Source organism: Hydra viridissima, unplaced genomic scaffold (genome assembly GCF_058129835.1).
Source record: "Hydra viridissima isolate aposymbiotic clone 2 unplaced genomic scaffold, HvirCarnegie_v1 scaffold_13, whole genome shotgun sequence".
Taxonomy (NCBI): Eukaryota; Metazoa; Cnidaria; class Hydrozoa; order Anthoathecata; family Hydridae; genus Hydra; species Hydra viridissima.
In genome coordinates this window covers 5,063,505-5,082,519 of record NW_028324312.1, presented here as the reverse complement: position 1 = coordinate 5,082,519, position 19,015 = coordinate 5,063,505, and the positions used below count along the sequence as shown (strand labels likewise).

Genomic DNA, 19,015 nt, shown 5'->3' with positions numbered 1-19,015 from the left:
TTTGATATTTTATGTAATTAAATATATATTATTTATTGCTGATTTTGTTTACTATCTTAATTGTTTTACTAAATCATTGAATGAAGATTAAATTTTTTGATAAAGTGTTAATTTTAATGAGTCATTGAATGATTTACCTGTTTTAAGCCTAAACTGTCATTTTTAGAAAATGATTTCAATACCTTTGCTTACTATATCTTTGTTTACTATATCTTTGTTTGCTAATCTTTTTTCTCTTAAATCTTTTTAAAGCTTTTACTCAGCTTAATTTTAAAAAACTGAAGAAAGTTGTTCTTACTAATTGCAAACATAAACCTTATCAGGGCATACTATAGCCATAGTGATTTTTTTCATTATCTAAGTTAAGTACTTTATTATTGTATTATGTCTTTATATATATATATATATATATATATATATATATATATATATATATATATATATATATATATATATATATATACACTTGTCTTTTTGTGACCTCATATTTTTGGGTATCTTCCTAGATCAATGATCATTTATTTAAAACTCATGAAAAAGACATTGATTTGATTTCCTTGTTGAAAAAGTTCACACATGAACCAATATTTTGATTTTACCAAATACATGTATGGATGAAGAGTTAAACAATTTTATGATTGAAAATTTTTAGTTCTAATTTTTGGTACTTATGTAGTTTTTAAGTATTTAACAGTTTATTGTTACAGTGTAACACACTAAGTTTCAATTAAGTATAAGATTTCAAGTTAAAATATCAATTCTATTTATTTTCAGTTTTGGTTTTGTTGTACTTTTTGTTTATACTTTTAGACTATTTTTCAGAATCTTCAAACACTTAATGTTCTGTCTTAGTCTCTGATTTGGAAATTGATATTGTTGCTGTTGCTGCTGCTGTTGTTACAGTAGGCTCCAAAGACATTTTTCTTCTTTTTGATGGATGTATAGTTTCTGAACTTGCAGCCTTCCCAGTTGTATACCTGACCTGTCTTTTGCTTTCTTTTGAAGATTATACAATTTTTATTCTACTACAGAGCCATTCACTATCTTTTTTTTTTATGTCAAAAACTTCATTCAATGAATCATATTTTCCTTGTTTTACACATTCTTCACGGTCTTCAGCACTTGATCCAGTTTTGTGTGTACTATTTGAATTGATCAATTTGGAAAATTTAATTCCTTTTGCTATAAATTTGTTACTTCTTTCTCAATTTCCCAGGAACAGATAGCAACCAACAACTTAGACTTTAAGTGGTATCCTGCTGTCATTTTCCAATGATTTTTGGTCAAGTAGAACAGTTCTTCTTTTCCTTTGTGACTCATGAAGTTGTACTTGTCCTTGATTCTTGTCAAAAATTCTTTGTCCAAATCATCTTATTTTTTTCAGTAGTAGAAGCACTTCTCTTATATGACATAAATGAAAATAATACTTAGATATATTTTTGAAAAACAATGATTATTATTAACATTGCTCTATCAGACAACTTATATACTATAAATCTTGCTAATTTCCATTACTTCTAGAAGACTCTAGAAATGTGCTAATAAGTCCCAGAGATTTCTAAAAACATCCAGAGGATTCCTAAAAACATCCAGATGATTCCTAAAAATTCCCTAAAGCTCCAGGAGGTTCAAGAAAGTTTTAGAAGGATTCAGAAAGCCATACTTATACCGCTTGCAACTATTGTTCATATACAATTTTAGAAAAATAGTGTTGTGCATGATCTTTTTAAAAACAAGCAGAATAAAACCCATTTTCATTATCTTTGAGCAAAAGTTCATCTATTTATGACACAGGAAATTAATAATTTCACAAAAAATTAAAAAGACATAACCCTAAAGTATGTATATCTTCAGCCATAATATATAATAGATTATATATTTTGGGTGAAGATTGCTGGCATGCCAGTATGAAATTTTAAGTACCATCAAAATTATTATCTTTCATTGTATCAAGGATTTTTCCATTTATTTGAACTTGAACTGCTGTGTGGCTGGTTGGTCACTCTGAAAAGAATCTACTGAATAACATTCTTCCAACAATTTTCTGTTGCTATCTTTTCACTTTGACCAAATTGTAAATATATAAAACCATAATTTTAGTTTGATTTTTAGACTTGTTTTCTTTGCAACAATTTCTTATTTGTGTGCATGTGGCATATAAATATCATCTTTACTGCACATGCCAGTTTAGCTAAACTTTAACTCTATTAAGCAACTTTTGAAAATAAATGCAAAAATTTGCATATAAGTTTCCATCAAAGGAACAAAATTAGATATGTATTTTATATATGTATTTATATTTATATACTTCATTCTAAATAGAATCCAAGTTTTTTTTGATGAACATCAATATAAATAAATAGCAGAGGTTTAGATATAAAAACAAATTAGCCTAAAATTGTTATAGAATGTTGTAATAAAGTTAGTAATAAGATGTCTTAAATGAAGATTTAAATTTAGGTTCGTATGGAAGGTGTTTGTGTGTTAGGGGAGGATGTTCATATTCAAGATGAGATATATTTAAATGGAGCAAAAGTTCTACCTCACAAGTCATTAGCAGCTAGCATACCTGAACCAAATATTGTTATGTAACCTTAAATATTGTTATGTAAACTTAAATAGCAAAGATTTTATAGTGATGTATATTTATTTAGGGATTAATCATGTTTTGTACACATTTTTATGATTGAAATTTTTGCTGATATTTATTAGTGTTACCAAATTTTAATTATTACAATAAGGTTATCAAATTATAAAAGTCTTTTGATTTTGTTTTGTTAATTCATTAGAAGTGATGATTCTACAATTGATGTAAAAAAGATTTCAGAATTTCCTGTTTTTCTAAAAACTTTTTGTAAATTTATTATTGATGATCATTTCTAGTTTTGTGTTTAACACTTCATGTTCTTAATACTTCATGTTGATACTTTTCATTTAACTTTAAGAAGAAAAAAAAGAAGATGGGAGTGACTTGGTGAGTTTTCACTTGCGGTTTTTGTTATGCATTTTGTTCCTTTATTTTTTCTCTAATTCTTAAATGATAAAAGTTACAACTCCTTAAACTATGACTTATTTCCATCCATTATCTATGACAATACTAAATGTCTATGAAATATCAAATACTTAAAGAATTCTCCAAAGTAACAACTATAAAAAAGGTGAAATAGTTGATTACATTTGAGTTAAAAGATGAAAGCCCTTAAAATTTTTTAAATTTTCATTTCAGTGTATTTCCAGTTCCAATAGTAGAAGGTTACTCCTCTAATCAACTTATTGATTCTTTGAAGACAAGATTGGGACTCATAGGGGCAGAAAAGGCTGGAAGCTGGTTAGTGGAGTGTGAAACATTCCATTCTGTAAAACAAAGCCATGGTATGTTTGTTTATTAGGTTGGCCAAGGTATGCATTATTATTATTTAGGGAATACTGTGGATGAAAGTAAAACATTAATCACTTGGCTTAAAAAAGAACTTTCTTCATATTTTATTACTTTGAAAGTTTATATTTCACTAAATCAATACCTTGCACCTGCAATAAGTCTCAGCATAAAAAAAATATTGGATTATATAATATTGCAGTTTGTTTCAATTTTGGGGAAAGATTCTGATAATAACAAATAATAAATTTGTGACAGTAAAATACATGTGTAGAATTTAAATGACTGATAGTTGCTTTTGTTTCAATTATAGGTATTTTTTTTTTGTCCTTGGCTTTGATATTGAAAAAATTTAATTCCTTAGTTATCATTTCTGGTTTAAGTTCTTATTTTTTTTGCTTCAAGTTAGATTTTAACAACTTCTGTATAAAAATTAGTACTTCAGTGCTGATCCTGATGAAATAGCTAGACTGAGACTTATTTGTTAGAATAGTGGATTCCTGAGACTTGCTACTCACTAAAATACCAAATTTTTGAATATAAATACAGTATCTATATCTTTTTGTTTTTCCCAAAAAGAGGCATTTTAATAGCTTCCTTAAATTCAGTGGAGTAAGATCATGGTAAAAGCTAGCCGCCTTCAAATCTGCTGTAATTTTATCTGCAAAAAAACCTTTTAGTATTGTGGCAACCAATCTTGAAAATTTTAAATATACATAATATTTCAGTTTGTGTAGTGTTATATTATCATTTTAACATAACGTGATGTATGTTTGATTTTACAGCTTTTTTTAAAAACATTTCAACACTTTGAAATGCACTTTTGGCTTTTTCTTTCTCTTTGGAATTAATTCCTTATTCAAGTGGTGTTGCTACAACAAATCAATGGAATAAAATTTTTAAAATAGAAAAAAATCAGAATAGGAATAAATCAGAATAGGAATAAAGTATGCCTTGTCAGGTGGAAAAAGGTCAAAATAAAAAGAAGTTATAATGAAAATATATATCAAATGGAAAGTTGTATTTGGAAACAGAATGAATACATTTGAATTCATACCAAATTAATGGTAAAAAATGCTCTAAAAACTGAAATTCGAAGGAAAAAACTGTTTTTAGAATTTAGCAGGGTTTTATTGCCTCAAGATAAAATGATCTACTATTGACATATGCAGATGTTTGTTAAAAGAAGACTTTAACTAAATTTTTTTTCCCAAGCCACATGATATTTTCAAACAAATCCTCTAATTAAGTCCTCAGATTCAACTTTTGGATATAACACCAAAAAAAAAGTTTTTACTGATCCAATAGTTTATATTACATTTAGATTCTGCTGTAACAAACTGTAGGTTAGAAAAATCATTTTCTTGTTTTTTAAAAACAAATAAATTATTTAAGATTGATTATATTTAATGAGAACTTAAAATGTTATCCTTGTGGGGCATAAATTTCACCTTTTTTCTATCTAATGAGCCTGTGGACTAAAATTTTTACATTTTCTTGTTTGTTTGTTGTTGCTGAACTTTTTGACTAAAGATTTTCTGGAATGATAATGACCCATTTTAAAAAAGTTCAAGAATCACTCAATCGACTTTTTTTTCTCAATTGATAATTTTTTTTTGTTTTAAAGCAAATTTATCTCCAAATACAGTGATGCTTTTAAAAAACAACAAATAGCTGAAAATAATATATATGTCAGAAACTGGTGCTTGGAATAAAGTCAAAACCTGAAAAAAACCCTCTTGGAGTATGATGATATTTACCGCCAGGATTCCAAAAATGCAATAACTGAAACTTGGTTACAACATCTGAGAAAAAAAAATTGATTTTAATGAAATTTGAGGACAATTCTTTGAGGAAAATCATTAAATATGCTTGCTATTGAAGTCAACCAAACAATTTTTAAGATTGTTCCCATACAAGAGGATGAATTGGTACACATTTGTAGCTTTGCCATTGTTGAGTAAAAGAATGGTGGATAGCTTCAGTTGTTTGTGCAATTTAGAGCCCGAAGGACTGCTTCTTGCATTCTATAATGGGATGAGCATGAAAAATAACAGCACGGACTTTGGTGTCACTGAGATATCCAGCCAAAGATAGCAGTTTTTTTAGATTTAAATATGTGATGCAAACTGGTCATTAAGAGTGTTGCTAAAGAATTAATCAAAAATGAATTTGAATTTCTGTAACAAGTTGTTGAGACCAATTACTTTAAAAGAAGCATTCCTCTCAGAATGTTGATGAAAAAAAAATCAACATTCTTTATGATTTGGCAATAGCCTAGCCCAGCAAAGTGACCACCATGGTAGCTGGCTGCATATAAATATGAACAACAATCTGAATCACATTCCAGGGGTAGGAACTGGCATGTGATTGCAGCAGGCAGATAATGTTGGCAGATCACAAGAAAGAATGCATTTGATTTCCTTTGCCTGAATCTATTCAAAGTGTTTTCAATATTCTCATAGTTTTCTGGAAAATCCTCACAAACTGCAGTATGGAGTTGCTCTTTGACTCCAATGGCCTTAGATGTTTTGAGGGTCAACAACTGTTTTGATAGTGGGAAGTTTACATACTCTGCTGGCTGAAGATCAATAATGCCAAGATAGGCTTTCAAAAAGCCACCTCCACTATCAGTCCCAAGCCTCACAATGTGGTCTTTGGTTGTACCTCTGTGTTGAGTGACTTTTTAAAAAATCTTTCAAACCTCAACACTTAACAACTGTTTTAGCTAAAGGTCCTTAATCAATGGGAATAGAAACAGTAATCACAAAAGTCTTCTGATTGCTGTTGATAAAGTGTAACAAATTTGGCGTGAGAGTTTTCCTCTACAACTTGCTGATTCAAAACATGGTTTAAAGTAGATTCAAGGCCTTTATCCTTTTGTTTAATAGACCTGTATTGAGTCCTGTTTGAAGCACTGAGGGTGAGGGCTTGGACTTGAAATTCTTAGAGTCTTTCAGACCTTAAACTTAGAAAGGGGAATAGTCTTAATATATTAGTTAAAATAAACAGTAAGTATGATACTAGAGGATGAAATTCTTAAAAAATTCCTAAGATTAAAAAATGTTAATTGAATGCAATCCAAAATAGTTTATTCTTTTATTTTTAACATTTTGCATGTTTTTGGCTCATTGCTATCAATATAACTTAAAATTAATATAGAATGTGACTGACTTTATATAATTAGATTGTAATTACATCAGAATCAAATTTTTATGAAGATTTGCCTTTGTGCACTGATGGAACGCTCCTTTGTCAACCACAAAAAAGTATATTGCACACCTTTTCTCTAATATTTTTTCTTTTAGGGAGTTCTCCTGTGGGAAATTTGCAGCAAGAGGATAAGAATGGCTGTTCTTTATCCTTACAATTCTTTAGATTAAGAACTCACAGGTTATGGTTGTTCTTGTAAATTTTGAAAGAGATAAAACTTGATAATGCTTTTAAAAACTTTTTAAATCTATAATATCAGAAAAAAAAATTTTTTACTGAATGATTTCTAACATTTTCTGGTTTAATGTGATGTACAATCAGAGAAATATTAAATCATTGTCCCCAATTTAAAAAAGTATAATAATTTATAAATATTTATTTACCCTGTTTATATTTTCAAACTTCAAATGTTGTAAACAAATTGCATTTTTGGAATTCTGGAGATGTTATATTTTCATACCCCCAACAGAGTTTTTCCAAGCACCAATGGACAAATAAAACAAGCTTCATACAAACAACAAAAAAAATTCTTTGTATTGTAAAGAAGTACTGTAAATGAAAGACCTTGCCTACTTACATGATAAAAAAAAAAAAAATTAAAGTTAAATAGAATATAACAAGCATAGGTGTTTGGCCTAACTCTTAGTAACTCAGTGACTCAAAAGCAATTGAAAATGATTGCAAGAGATTTCAAGACAAATAGGAGGTTCTGTTGGAAATTCCAGATTTTCTCACGACACAAAAAGATGTTGAAACTGAAGGTCAGGGAAAAAAAAACAACTTGTCAAGATAAATTGTTTATTCGAAAAATAGAAAAGTTCATCTTCAGCAATACAGTTAAAAACAATTTCAAATTTAAATTCTGGTAAGAGATCTAACTTTAATATATCTTTTTTTATAAAAGTGGTATATTAAAGTTAGAAAAGAGTCCAAATATTGTTGTTGATCTTCTTGTATTTAGTATTGTTTATATAGCAAATGAGCTGGAAATGATATCCAGAGCTTTTGCCTTTGAGGGAGTAGTCAAAACTATATTCTTTGTGAGCTTTCATCGTTCATTTTAGTTCTGTACATACAATAAGACCTAATATAATTTAGATATAATTTTTCTAGTGACCTTGTTAATTATTATAGCTAGAATGTTGTACATTTCAAGTTTAACTTATTCTTTAAAAATGTTTGATTAGATAATGTTTAAAAAACATTATATATATGTATATGTGTGTGTGTGTGTGTATGTATATATGTATATATACATATATACATATATATATATATATATATATATATATATATATATATATATATATATATATATATATATATATATATATATATATATATATATATATATATATATATATATATATATATATATATATATATATACATATACACTGTGTGACAAAAGTTATCGTACACTTTAAAAAAATTACTTTTAATTTAGAATAAAAGAAATGCAAGGAACAAGTTAAAAACTGAATAAAAGCTATTTGATTTATAATTATTTAAACAAAAATTGAAAAAACAGAACAAGAAAAAAATTTTATTTTAATATCTTGATGAAAAAGCAAGAAAAGTAACAAAAAGAAGGTGACAAAAGTTATCGTACGTTTTCAAAATAGTACACTTTGATAAATATTATGGGAACTGAACTTATATTTTAGTATCGTGTATTTTGTCCTTTAGCTTTTACAACAGCAGCAAGACGTCTTGGCATCGATTCAACGAGTTTTTTTGTAATAGACGGATCGATTGATTCCCACGTCTTTACAATTTGGACTTTTAATTGTTCAATGGTGTTTACACCTGTTCTATCTATTCGTCTATCGATTTCATCCCATAAATGTTCTATTACATTCAAATCAGGGCTTTGAGGTGGATGATTTTGTATGTCCCAACCTTTTTTTTCCATAAATTCCATCACATCTTTGGCCTAATGTTTGGGATCGTTATCTTGAAGAAAAATGAAGTCATCACCAATACCAAGATTACGTGCTGATTGTTCAACATTTTCTTTAATAATACGTTTATAGTAATGTTTATCCATATTTCCTTCAATAAATACTAACTTTCCAACACCTGCTGCCGACATACATCCCCAAACCATTACTGATCCATTTCCGTGTTTAAATGTTCGGACTGTAGTTCCATTTTCTAAGCAATTTTTTGATAAACGCCATACACGAATTCTACCATCAGATCTTTTTACATTAAATTTAGACTCATCTGTCCATAAGACTTTATTCCAGAATGAGTCTGGCGTATCAATGTACGTTTTAGCATAGTTTAATCGAAGCTTACAATTTTTATCTCTAATACAAGGAACCTTTCTTGGAACGCGACTCACTATTCCTTGTCTTTTAAGACTTCGAATGACTGTTTTTGGACTAATTTTAACCCCCAAATCGTTTTCTATTTTGCAAGCTAAAGTTTTGGCACTTACAAAACGATTTTTCTTGATTGTGGAAGCTAAGCTTCGTTCAGCACGCTTATTCAGTTTTTTTGGACGACCACTTCGGGGCAAATCAGCTAATTTTCCTGTTTTTTTGAACTTGTTAATAATTGAAGAAACTGTGGATTTTTTAGAATCAACAATTTTTCCAATACAATTTAACGATTTTCCTTCATTCCAATGCTTAATTATTAGCTTACGCATTTCTACAGTGGTCTTAACCTGTTTCGAGCTCATTGTACTTTTTTTTTAACCAAAAAATTCATTTAAAACAATTGAAAATAATTTTAAAGTGTTTATAATTTACTTTATTTTCAAAAATGTATGAAAAATGGTGGACATAACGGTTTGGAGTTAAATAAATAGTGTACGCCAAGTGTACGATAACTTTTGTCATCATCTTTAATGTACTTTTTTCAAATTTTGAGCCTAATTTTAATGTTATTTCAATATAAATTCCAAAAAATTCATAAATTAACAAAATAAATACTATTAAAAAAAAAATTATAAATAATTTTCATTAAATATAGCAGAAAAATTGTGTCTATATTGAATATTATTTTTTTTATCTTAGCGTACGATAACTTTTGTCACACAGTGTGTATATATATATATATATATATATATATATATATATATATATATATATATATATATATATATATATATATATATATATATATATATATATATATATATATATATATATATATATATATATCAGGGACTACTAAAACAACGGGACGGGAAACTCTAATTTCATGTAGTTTTGACGACAGGGCCGATGAAAAAAAAAAAGCGAAACAGTTCTTTTGTTAAACAATAATATAATTATCAATAGAAATATAATAAAAAAATGTTATGGCTCAATTATTTATCACTATTTTCAAACAAAAATTAAATTGTGTTGATGAAGTGTTAAAAATAAAACTTTTTACAAAGAAAATGTAAATTATCTGTAAACTACCTGTAAATAATCAAGACACTGTTAATGAATTAACTAATCATTATCATACTATATTCATATCATAATAATAAATATATAATTGTAAATAAATTTTAAATCAAATAAATGTAAAACCATAAGTACATTTCAAAACTTTATTAATTAGATCACCAACAAAAAGTGAAAGATCAGACCCCTAAGTATTGAGTTTCTTTCTTTTTCTGTCCTCTATGTTTAATGAAACAATATCAGATGTATAATCAAGGGTCGTAACACCTTTCAAGAAACAGTTAGTTATTATTGAGATAACTTTTGTAATATCTATACTGTCTGTTTCTAAATCAAATGGTAATGTTGAATGCAAAAATAAAAATAGTTTCTTTAAGTAAACAACACATTGAAAACGTTTTTCATGCTTTGGAACGCTGTTAAACAGTAAATAGCAAAAACAAATAAACTGGAAAAGAGTATCACCAGGATAACGCAATTTACCACGCGAAACATAATCTGTAAATTCAGAACTAGCTGACAGTGATGTTGTTGTATCAACTACACGCTGTGGATCGATCTTGTGCTGTACATAACCAGCCATATAAAAAAGGGCAGCTTTCTCCTGATCATTAATAGATTCATTGTCTGCATTAATTAAACATTCATCTAAATAAATTATATCCTCTTCCATTAGATCCATTGTGCAACAGTCTAAATGTATGCGTGAGCAATGAATGTCAGTTTCATCCAAAGAAACAAGTTTGCTAAATAATTTTAACCGCTGTAGGTGCAAACTGTTTAATACTTGTTCTGCTGAGATAAAATAATTTCCACCGCTTAGTTGTCTACAGATAAGCAAAAAATTTAAAAAAAGATATAACCAATTAAATTGAGTTGAACCTAGTATTAAATTATAGTTAAAACAGCAATTGTCAAATAAAAACGTATTGTTAAACTTATGTATGTTAAAAATGAATACTTTCAAATAAATAAATGAGAGAAATATTTGTTTTTTAGATTCTAAATCTACAATATTTTCTTAACTATAAGTAACACAAAAACAATTTTACCTGTAGATGCCAAATTCACCTTCAAGGCGATCTGTTTGAAAAATACCAGGAAGAACATATTGGTGATCTTCTGAAAGCAGTTTTTTTATTAATTCTACCAATCCTTGTAGGGTGTTAACTAAAGCATGTTTTGTTTCTGGTGTGAAAGTATTATGACGCTTAATTCCCTTTCCCTCTGACATCTTAGAAGTTGCATCAGCAAATGCTAAAATTTCTTTAAATCTAAGGTCATCGAGTGTCTGGAAAGGAGACCTATTGGTATCATTAAGTAAAACATCACAACCTTTCCTCTTTACATTTAGCATGTTCCATAATGAAACAATTGGTGCCAAAAAACAGGCGGTGTTCTCAAAATTAGCTAATCTTAATGCTGCAATGGTTTTTTCATTAAATACAGCAACCATGTTTGCAACATTTTGTCTATCAATCAAACTAGGGTACGCTGACTTGCGTGAAAGCTTTGTAGTTTTGGCAACACACAATTTCTGCCTGTTATATAATTGAACAATGTGAGATCAATCACCAGAGAGAGGTTGATTATTAATTTTTAAACTAATTGTTTGTGTTTTTTCTGTAAACCAATTATTTCTTATACTTTTAAACAAGTGAACTGGGTCATGTAGCATAATAACTGGTTTTTCTTTTTCTATAATACCTTGCCATGGAAAACTCTTATTAACAACAAAACTTTGGTAAACCTGTCGATTTGTGGGATGGTTATCTGATAAGAGACACAATAATTTTCCTCCTGCATCAATTATTTGTTTACTTATGCTTATGATCAAGTCGCGAAGAAAGTGTACTGACAGCTTGAATATTGGCACAATTCTACAAACAAAAGAAGGTTTACCAAACATAGGTTTTATCATAAAGACTAATAATGTTTTTGCAATTTTAGTGGGATTGTCCTCACTATATCCAATGAGGTGTCCTCCTCTGAAACTAACACTTGGTTTAATATACATCTCATCAAAGAGAAGGCAGCAACGTTTTTCAGAACTATTAAAATTTTCTAAAACAACTTTGATTGTATCATTGCACTCTTTTTCGTTTCCAACTTCTCCAACTCTTCCTAATTTTGAAATGAGAGTCTTTGGACTGGGCAAACAAAGCAGATTTCTTAAATGTCGATAACAACATCTGGAGGACAAATACAGTTCAAGTGCACGACGTATACATAAAGTAGAAAAGCGACGTCCATTTGGAGAATAAGTGGTGAGGCGTAGTTGTTCAATGAGGAAAGAAATTTCTTCAGAAGCGTCACTGTATGTATTTTCAATTTGACTAATCAAACTTAATACCTCATCTTTTATTTCAGGACTAGAGGTAAAAACTCTTTTGATAATAGCTTCAAGCTGTGACCACCGAGTAATACAATGTGAAAAGCTGAGCAGGTCGTAACAGTTAACTTTTGTATGCCTACAATAAATATTAACTTGACGTGAAGGACAATTAATTTCAACAGAAAATATTGTTTCAGGCAGACATGATCGAGAAACATCAAACAACATGACTTTTGAATTTTCAATGAATGCAAAGTATTGAGGATATCTAAAATAGATAACAAGTAAACTTTAAATCAAAACAAACAAAAACAAGGAAAAAATCATTAATGTTACCTTTCTTTTATTTCAGACAGCATTATTTCAACATCAAAAAATCTAATTAAATCAATTTGATTGAAATTATCCATTTCATCAGGTATTGCATTTCGTGATGTTAAAGAAATTTTATTTATATTTGTAGATCTTGGTGTTGTTGAGAATGTTTGGCGCACCATTGAAGATGTGCATCCAGGAAAAATAGATGGGGGATCAATAGGAACCTAAAAAAAAGATATTAACAAAATCAGTCATTGTAAAATATATCAATAAAAACAACTTTAAGGATGCTTACCTCAAACTTTGATCGAGGAGGCTTGTGCATTTTGCAGCCTGGTGGCCAGTGTTTTTCACACACACCCATATTTGAAGTTACTTTTTCAAATACATTTGGAATAGATGACAACCAATATTGTAACTTTTGTGTGTCACTTGGAAACATGTAAACATGAAGCTTTTCTTCTGAAGTCGATTTTAAATAATTTGTGTTACAATTAACTATTGAACATTTTCTTGGCATGATTATAACTAATAATAGTAACACCATTAGTACTTATTATAAATATGACATAACATTTTGTAACATTTAATAGATTCATAACTTAAAATAAATTACTTAAATTACAAACTACTTAATACAATTTTTTAATTTTACTCCTTTAAAAAATCAAAAAACTCCAGATTTTTCAATAAAAATAGGGGAGATATTTACAACCTTTTTCAAAAAAAAAAAAAAAGTTTTTCTTTGAAAATGGTTGTAAATATCTCCCATATTTCTATTGCATTAATCTATATTTTATTAACACGATATTGATAAAAAATATATAATTATATGTGTAACATAAATTTATATCACTTTAATAATATCTAAATTGTGAATACAATTAGATTAATGTAAGTTTTTCATAACTTCGTTATTAAATCAAACTAGCATCGCCATTTACGATCGGCCCTGTCGTCGTTTTAGCATCGATTTGAAGTTTCGCGTCCCGTTATTTTAGTAGTCCCTGATATATATATATATATATATATATATATATATATATATATATATATATATATATATATATATATATATATATATATATATATATATATATATATATATATATATATATATATATATATATATACACAGTGAGAGAAATAAGTATCCGAACAAAAGATTTTTTTATGGAAAATAAACTTTGTCAGGTTTTTTTCGAAAAACATATGTTTTAGATAAATACTTTTATAATTATTCTAAAAGCAAATTTAATTACGATTTTATGTTGCAAAAAATTAATCAAAGGTAATTAACTTGCGTTGCTAAAATTTAACGATTCCCGATGGAGTGTTAAAACTTCAATGAAAAATAATTATCCGAACATGTTGTTTTGTAAACGAAGTTTTGAAATTGATTATTAAAAAAAGTTTTTAAACCAATGGTTTTAGAAATATTGTTGTTTTACAACGAGTAATTTTTAATAATTGACTGATATTTTTTTAAATTCATTTGATTTACCATTGATATCATCAAGTATGGGAGTTAAAACCAAGGAATGGTCCCAAGATCAGCGCAATTTGGTTATTGACTTGTTCAAGCAAGGTAAAACGTTTAGGTCGATAAATAAAGCGACTGGAATGGCATTAGGAACCATCAGCGATCTGGTTAAAAAGTATAATATGTTTGGATATGTGCAAAATCAGCCCAGATGCGGAGCAAAGCGTAAAACAACATCAAGAATAGATCGACAAATTGTAAAGATGGTGCAAAAAAACCGTTTTTTATCAGCACCAAAAGTGTCAAGCCTCCTTGAGAAAGATTTTGGGTTAAAAGTGAGCTCATGTACTATTCGAAATCGATTGAAAGAAAGTGGATTCAAAGCAAGAGTTCCACGCAAGAAACCATCCCTTTCAAAAATCCATCGAAAACGAAGACTTGCATTTGCTAAAAAATATGTAAATATGCCGGTATCATTTTGGAGGAAAGTTTTGTGGACGGACGAGTCAAAATTTAATCTTGTGAAGTCCGATGGAGCTCAAAAAGTTTGGAGAAAAAAAGGGGAAGCATTCACACTCAGTTGTATTCGAGGCACAGTAAAATTTAGTGGAGGCAATCTTATGGTATGGGGATCGATGGCTTGGAACGGAACAGGAAAACTGGAGTTTATTGATGGAATTATGGACTGAGGTTTATGTTAAAATTCTCAATAAAAATCTTCTGGCTTCAACTAAAAAACTGCGATTAGGAAAGCATTTTATCTTCCAACAAGACAATGACCCTAAACATACGTCAAAGAAAGCAAAAGAGTTTATCATCCAAAAGCAAATTGAGTTACTTGAATGGCCTGCGCAAAGTCCAGATCTCAATCCAATTGAACATCTCTGGGCAATTCTGGATAAAAAATGTGGCACACGATGTCTAAAAAGAAAAGAAGATTTAAAAATCATGCTCCAAGAAGCTTGGGCTGATATCGACTCAGATACGACAAAGAAATTAGTTGAATCGATGCCATGTCGACTTGGAGAAGTCATAAAAGCTAAAGGCGGTCCAACTCGATATTAAAAAGTCAAAAAAATAATTACTCGGAGAAACGTTAATCTTTAAGCCTTAATCTTTAAAATTTTGTTCGGATACTTATTTAATGCTAAAAAATTGCATAGTTTAAATGTATCTTAATTTTTTATCAATTAAATATTATTATTGATATTTTTTTTTTGCATATTGAATTCGTAATAAAATTTTCTTTCAGAATAATCATTTCTTTTATTTCTATAAAGTTTTTTTTTTCGAAAAAAACCTGACAAAGTTTATTTTCCATGAAAAAATCTTTTGTTCGGATACTTATTTCTCTCACTGTATATATATATATATATATATATATATATATATATATATATATATTTCAGTTATATATATTTCATTTATATATATTTCAGTTATATATATTTAATTGATTTATATATATTTATTTCATTTATATATTTACATTTTTTCTTTTTTCAGATAGTGCTGTCAAAGTGTTTCATTTATTGCATTCTTCTGAGTATCCTTCTCTTTCTTTTTCTTTTCTTGAAAACGATACTTGTGTAGTGGCCGGAAATTCATTTAACTCAATTATTTTCAAGTTGTCTGAATTTTATTTGCCAAGAAAAGGCAGCAAAACTGAGGTATTTTATCGTTATCCTATACTGATCAGAATTCCTCAAAAATATATGCGTAAATTATTTAGAAAATAATAATGAAATAGGTAAATTATATTTATGAATACTTTTGATTACCTTTTAAAAGTGTATGTATTTACTTAAGGCGAAGGGTTCTCGATTCAAACTTGGCGATTTTACTATTAAAGTTGGTACAATAACTCAAGCTTCAAGTTTTAAAGGAATTGTCGCTGAGGTGATGAATATTTTAAAATTATACGTGAAAAGCGATTGTCACTAGATTCTTTTTGAGATTTTATTTCACTTTGAACAGTCGTTTAAAATTGAGACATGTGCTCTTAAAAAGCTGTTCTATATTCACTTAAAAAAAAGATTTTAATGGGTAGAAATGTCGCTTACACACAAATTTTCACTTACACAAATAAGGATGGAATATATCTACCCTTCCAGCAGATACAAAGCGTTAATAACGTTTAACTTTTAACAAAATTATTTGTATGATTATTAAAAGGTAAATATTAATAAAATATGTTTAAGCGGAGAAGTGTTAAAAGTATAAATGTGTATGCAGTTATGGACAAAATGATAGTAGTGTTATAGTGATAGTATTTAATTAATTATTTTTAATAACAATTTTAATTAGATTTAAGTATAAATTAATAACTTTAGGTATTACAAAAATTTTAAAATGATATTGGATTAAAAATCATACGTAGCGAATTACTTTGGGGGAGTCTGGAATTTTATGTGTGAACATATTTAGATTTTTTGATTAAAATAACATATCTGTTGTTTCTTATCAATGTATTTATATTAGCTGTTTATTTTTTTGTTTTTTGTATTAAAGGTAAGATTAATTTTAGTGCTAATCTTATGAAATGTATAAGATAATCGAATGAACTTATTTTACAAATAGATATTTTGGCTCGTGCAAAGAACTGTAAAGCAAAAAAAAAGACATCTTGTCTTAAAATTAAAACAAGAAGTAAAATATGTATTTGTTCATGAGACATAGGGTTTTTCTCCTATGATGATATGTATGTATGTATGTACACATACATCTATACGTCCATACATGCATGCATGCATACACACATACATACAAACATACATACATATATACATACATACATACATACATACATACATACATACATACATACATACATACATACATACATACATACATACATACATACATACATACATACATACATACATACATACATACATACATACATACATACATACATACATACATACGTCCATACATGCATGCATACACACTTACATACATACATACATACATACATACATACATACATACATACATACATACATACATACATACATACATACATACATACATACATACATACATACATACATACATACATACATACATACATACATATATACATACATACGTCCATACATGCATGCATACACACATACATACATATATACATACATGCATGTGCCTATTTTCAAAATCTTAATTTCAATATTTTTCTTATTTTAAATCATTTCTCATTGAATGGGGATGAAAATGGAACCTGATGCAGTATTATTACTATTTGTTTGAATTAAAATTCGCATACAATTAAACGTGTATAAATGTTGAGAAAACGGACTTCAAATTATCAAACTCGATTTTTTAAAACTTTTTAGTGGATAAGGAACAAATAAGCCCTCAGGTCGCGATATGGCAGCTTGAAAGAAAAAAAACATGTTATAAAATCGTTAGTTTAAGAAAAAAAATTTTGTTTTGCTTCTCACATGGTATATACAATATTAGGGCTGTTTGTTATTGTGGTTTTACATGGCTATAATTGGTATAAAAGCCTGAAGATTTCCCCACAATTGTGACAACAAATATCTAGTACAGAAGAATTTCATTATCTACTATTTTTATTTATTTTGTTAACTTTTGTTATTTCTATTATTTGCGTTATTTGAATATGTAAAAAATGAAACCTATTTCTCATGATATGGCTGATGATTGCCGTGAGGCATGAAACTTAAAGTTCCATAATAAAAGTTTTTTTCTTTATCGTTTTTAATTATAATTATAAATCGCTCTGTTTTGAAATTTATATATAATCAAAATAAATTTCCTACACATCGATCACTTTTCAACGAACAAGAGCTTGGTATTATTTTAATACAACACTACATCAAACGATATATATATATATATATATATATATATATATATATATATATATATATATATATATATATATATATATATATATATATATTGGTAAAAAATATAGCTTAGGATAATCGATAACTTAAGAATGAGTTTTCTGTCTTCTTTCAATATTCTTTCTTACAAAATCTCTATAAAAATAAGGATAAATATAAAAATCAGTAAGTCATTAAGGATAAAAGTGAAGGGAATATTATCTCAACTGTTTATTTTTTAAAATTAAGATATACTTGCGAAATTTTAATATTTTTTGACTGTATTCTTTCAGGTTCTTTATGCGCCATGTAGTGATCCGATACAATGCTGGTGTATTCTGGAAGAATTCATTCATGACATCTTAGCTGTAAATGTGACATTACCAAAACCTCCCAAAGCTCTAGTTGACAAAAAGCTCAATCTTTTTTCGGCTGCTGACACAATTAATCAATATCTTGAACTCATTAAGTCCACTAAACGTACATAACATAAACTTGACAACGTTCGATTCTATTTATACAAAAGTCGCATATATACCTTTTAGATTTTCATTTTTACTTAAGAGCAATAAATGTTTAAATCTAAAAGAATAATCGTAAGGTAAATAATTACTAATAGAAAAGATTGAAAAAAGCCTATTTATTTGCATTTGAAAAATAACTGATGTTAAATATACCTTTACTGACAAATAAAATAGCAAGACATAAAAATTTTCTGTAAAAGTGAAAGCAAAACATAAGATTGAACCTTTAACTAAATCTCATGCGTTTAAAACAAAATTTTAACAGATCATTGTAACACAGAGTGTTTCTCATACCGTCTTTATCATAGTAAAAGTTACATCTTGAAGTTAACTCACTTTACATTGGCACACGTTGTTATAATATCCCCTTAGCGGTCCAAACAACGGTGCTATCATAACATTACAAAATTCTTTATAATCTTAACTGCATTTATACACGTGTTTGGTGTAAAAGAAGATCTTTCGGGCCAGGCTCAGGCCAACTTACTCTTGTAGGGCTCTG

General features: G+C 28.0%; 2 protein-coding genes and 1 pseudogene across 3 annotated transcripts in view; 2 read left to right on the top strand and 1 right to left on the bottom strand.

Moving 5' to 3' along the window:
• Nucleotides 1-2,758, top strand: part of LOC145196315 (mannose-1-phosphate guanyltransferase beta-A-like) — a 31,093-nt gene extending 28,335 nt beyond the window's left edge. Inside the window, exon 10 of the mRNA XM_090070313.1 lies at nt 2,461-2,758. Within this exon, the coding sequence (XP_089926439.1) occupies nt 2,461-2,592 (132 nt within the window). The 3' untranslated portion in view covers nt 2,593-2,758. The remainder of the gene's footprint in view (nt 1-2,460) is intronic.
• A 76-nt stretch (nt 2,759-2,834) lies between these two features.
• LOC145195190 (mediator of RNA polymerase II transcription subunit 20-like) lies at nt 2,835-18,700 on the top strand. Its single transcript, XM_080072999.2, has 5 exons — nt 2,835-2,974; nt 3,227-3,372; nt 15,642-15,805; nt 15,945-16,034; nt 18,283-18,700. The coding sequence occupies exons 1-5, from the start codon at nt 2,961-2,963 to the stop codon at nt 18,475-18,477; spliced, it is 609 nt and encodes a 202-aa protein (XP_079929125.2). The 5' UTR covers nt 2,835-2,960; the 3' UTR covers nt 18,478-18,700.
• LOC145184802 (uncharacterized) lies at nt 10,018-13,253 on the bottom strand (annotated as a pseudogene). Its single transcript, XR_016446182.1, has 4 exons — nt 12,948-13,253; nt 12,671-12,876; nt 11,052-12,602; nt 10,018-10,826 (listed from the first exon to the last, which is right to left on the bottom strand). The product of XR_016446182.1 is annotated as an uncharacterized LOC145184802 (transcript).
• Nucleotides 18,701-19,015: the final 315 nt, after the last annotated feature.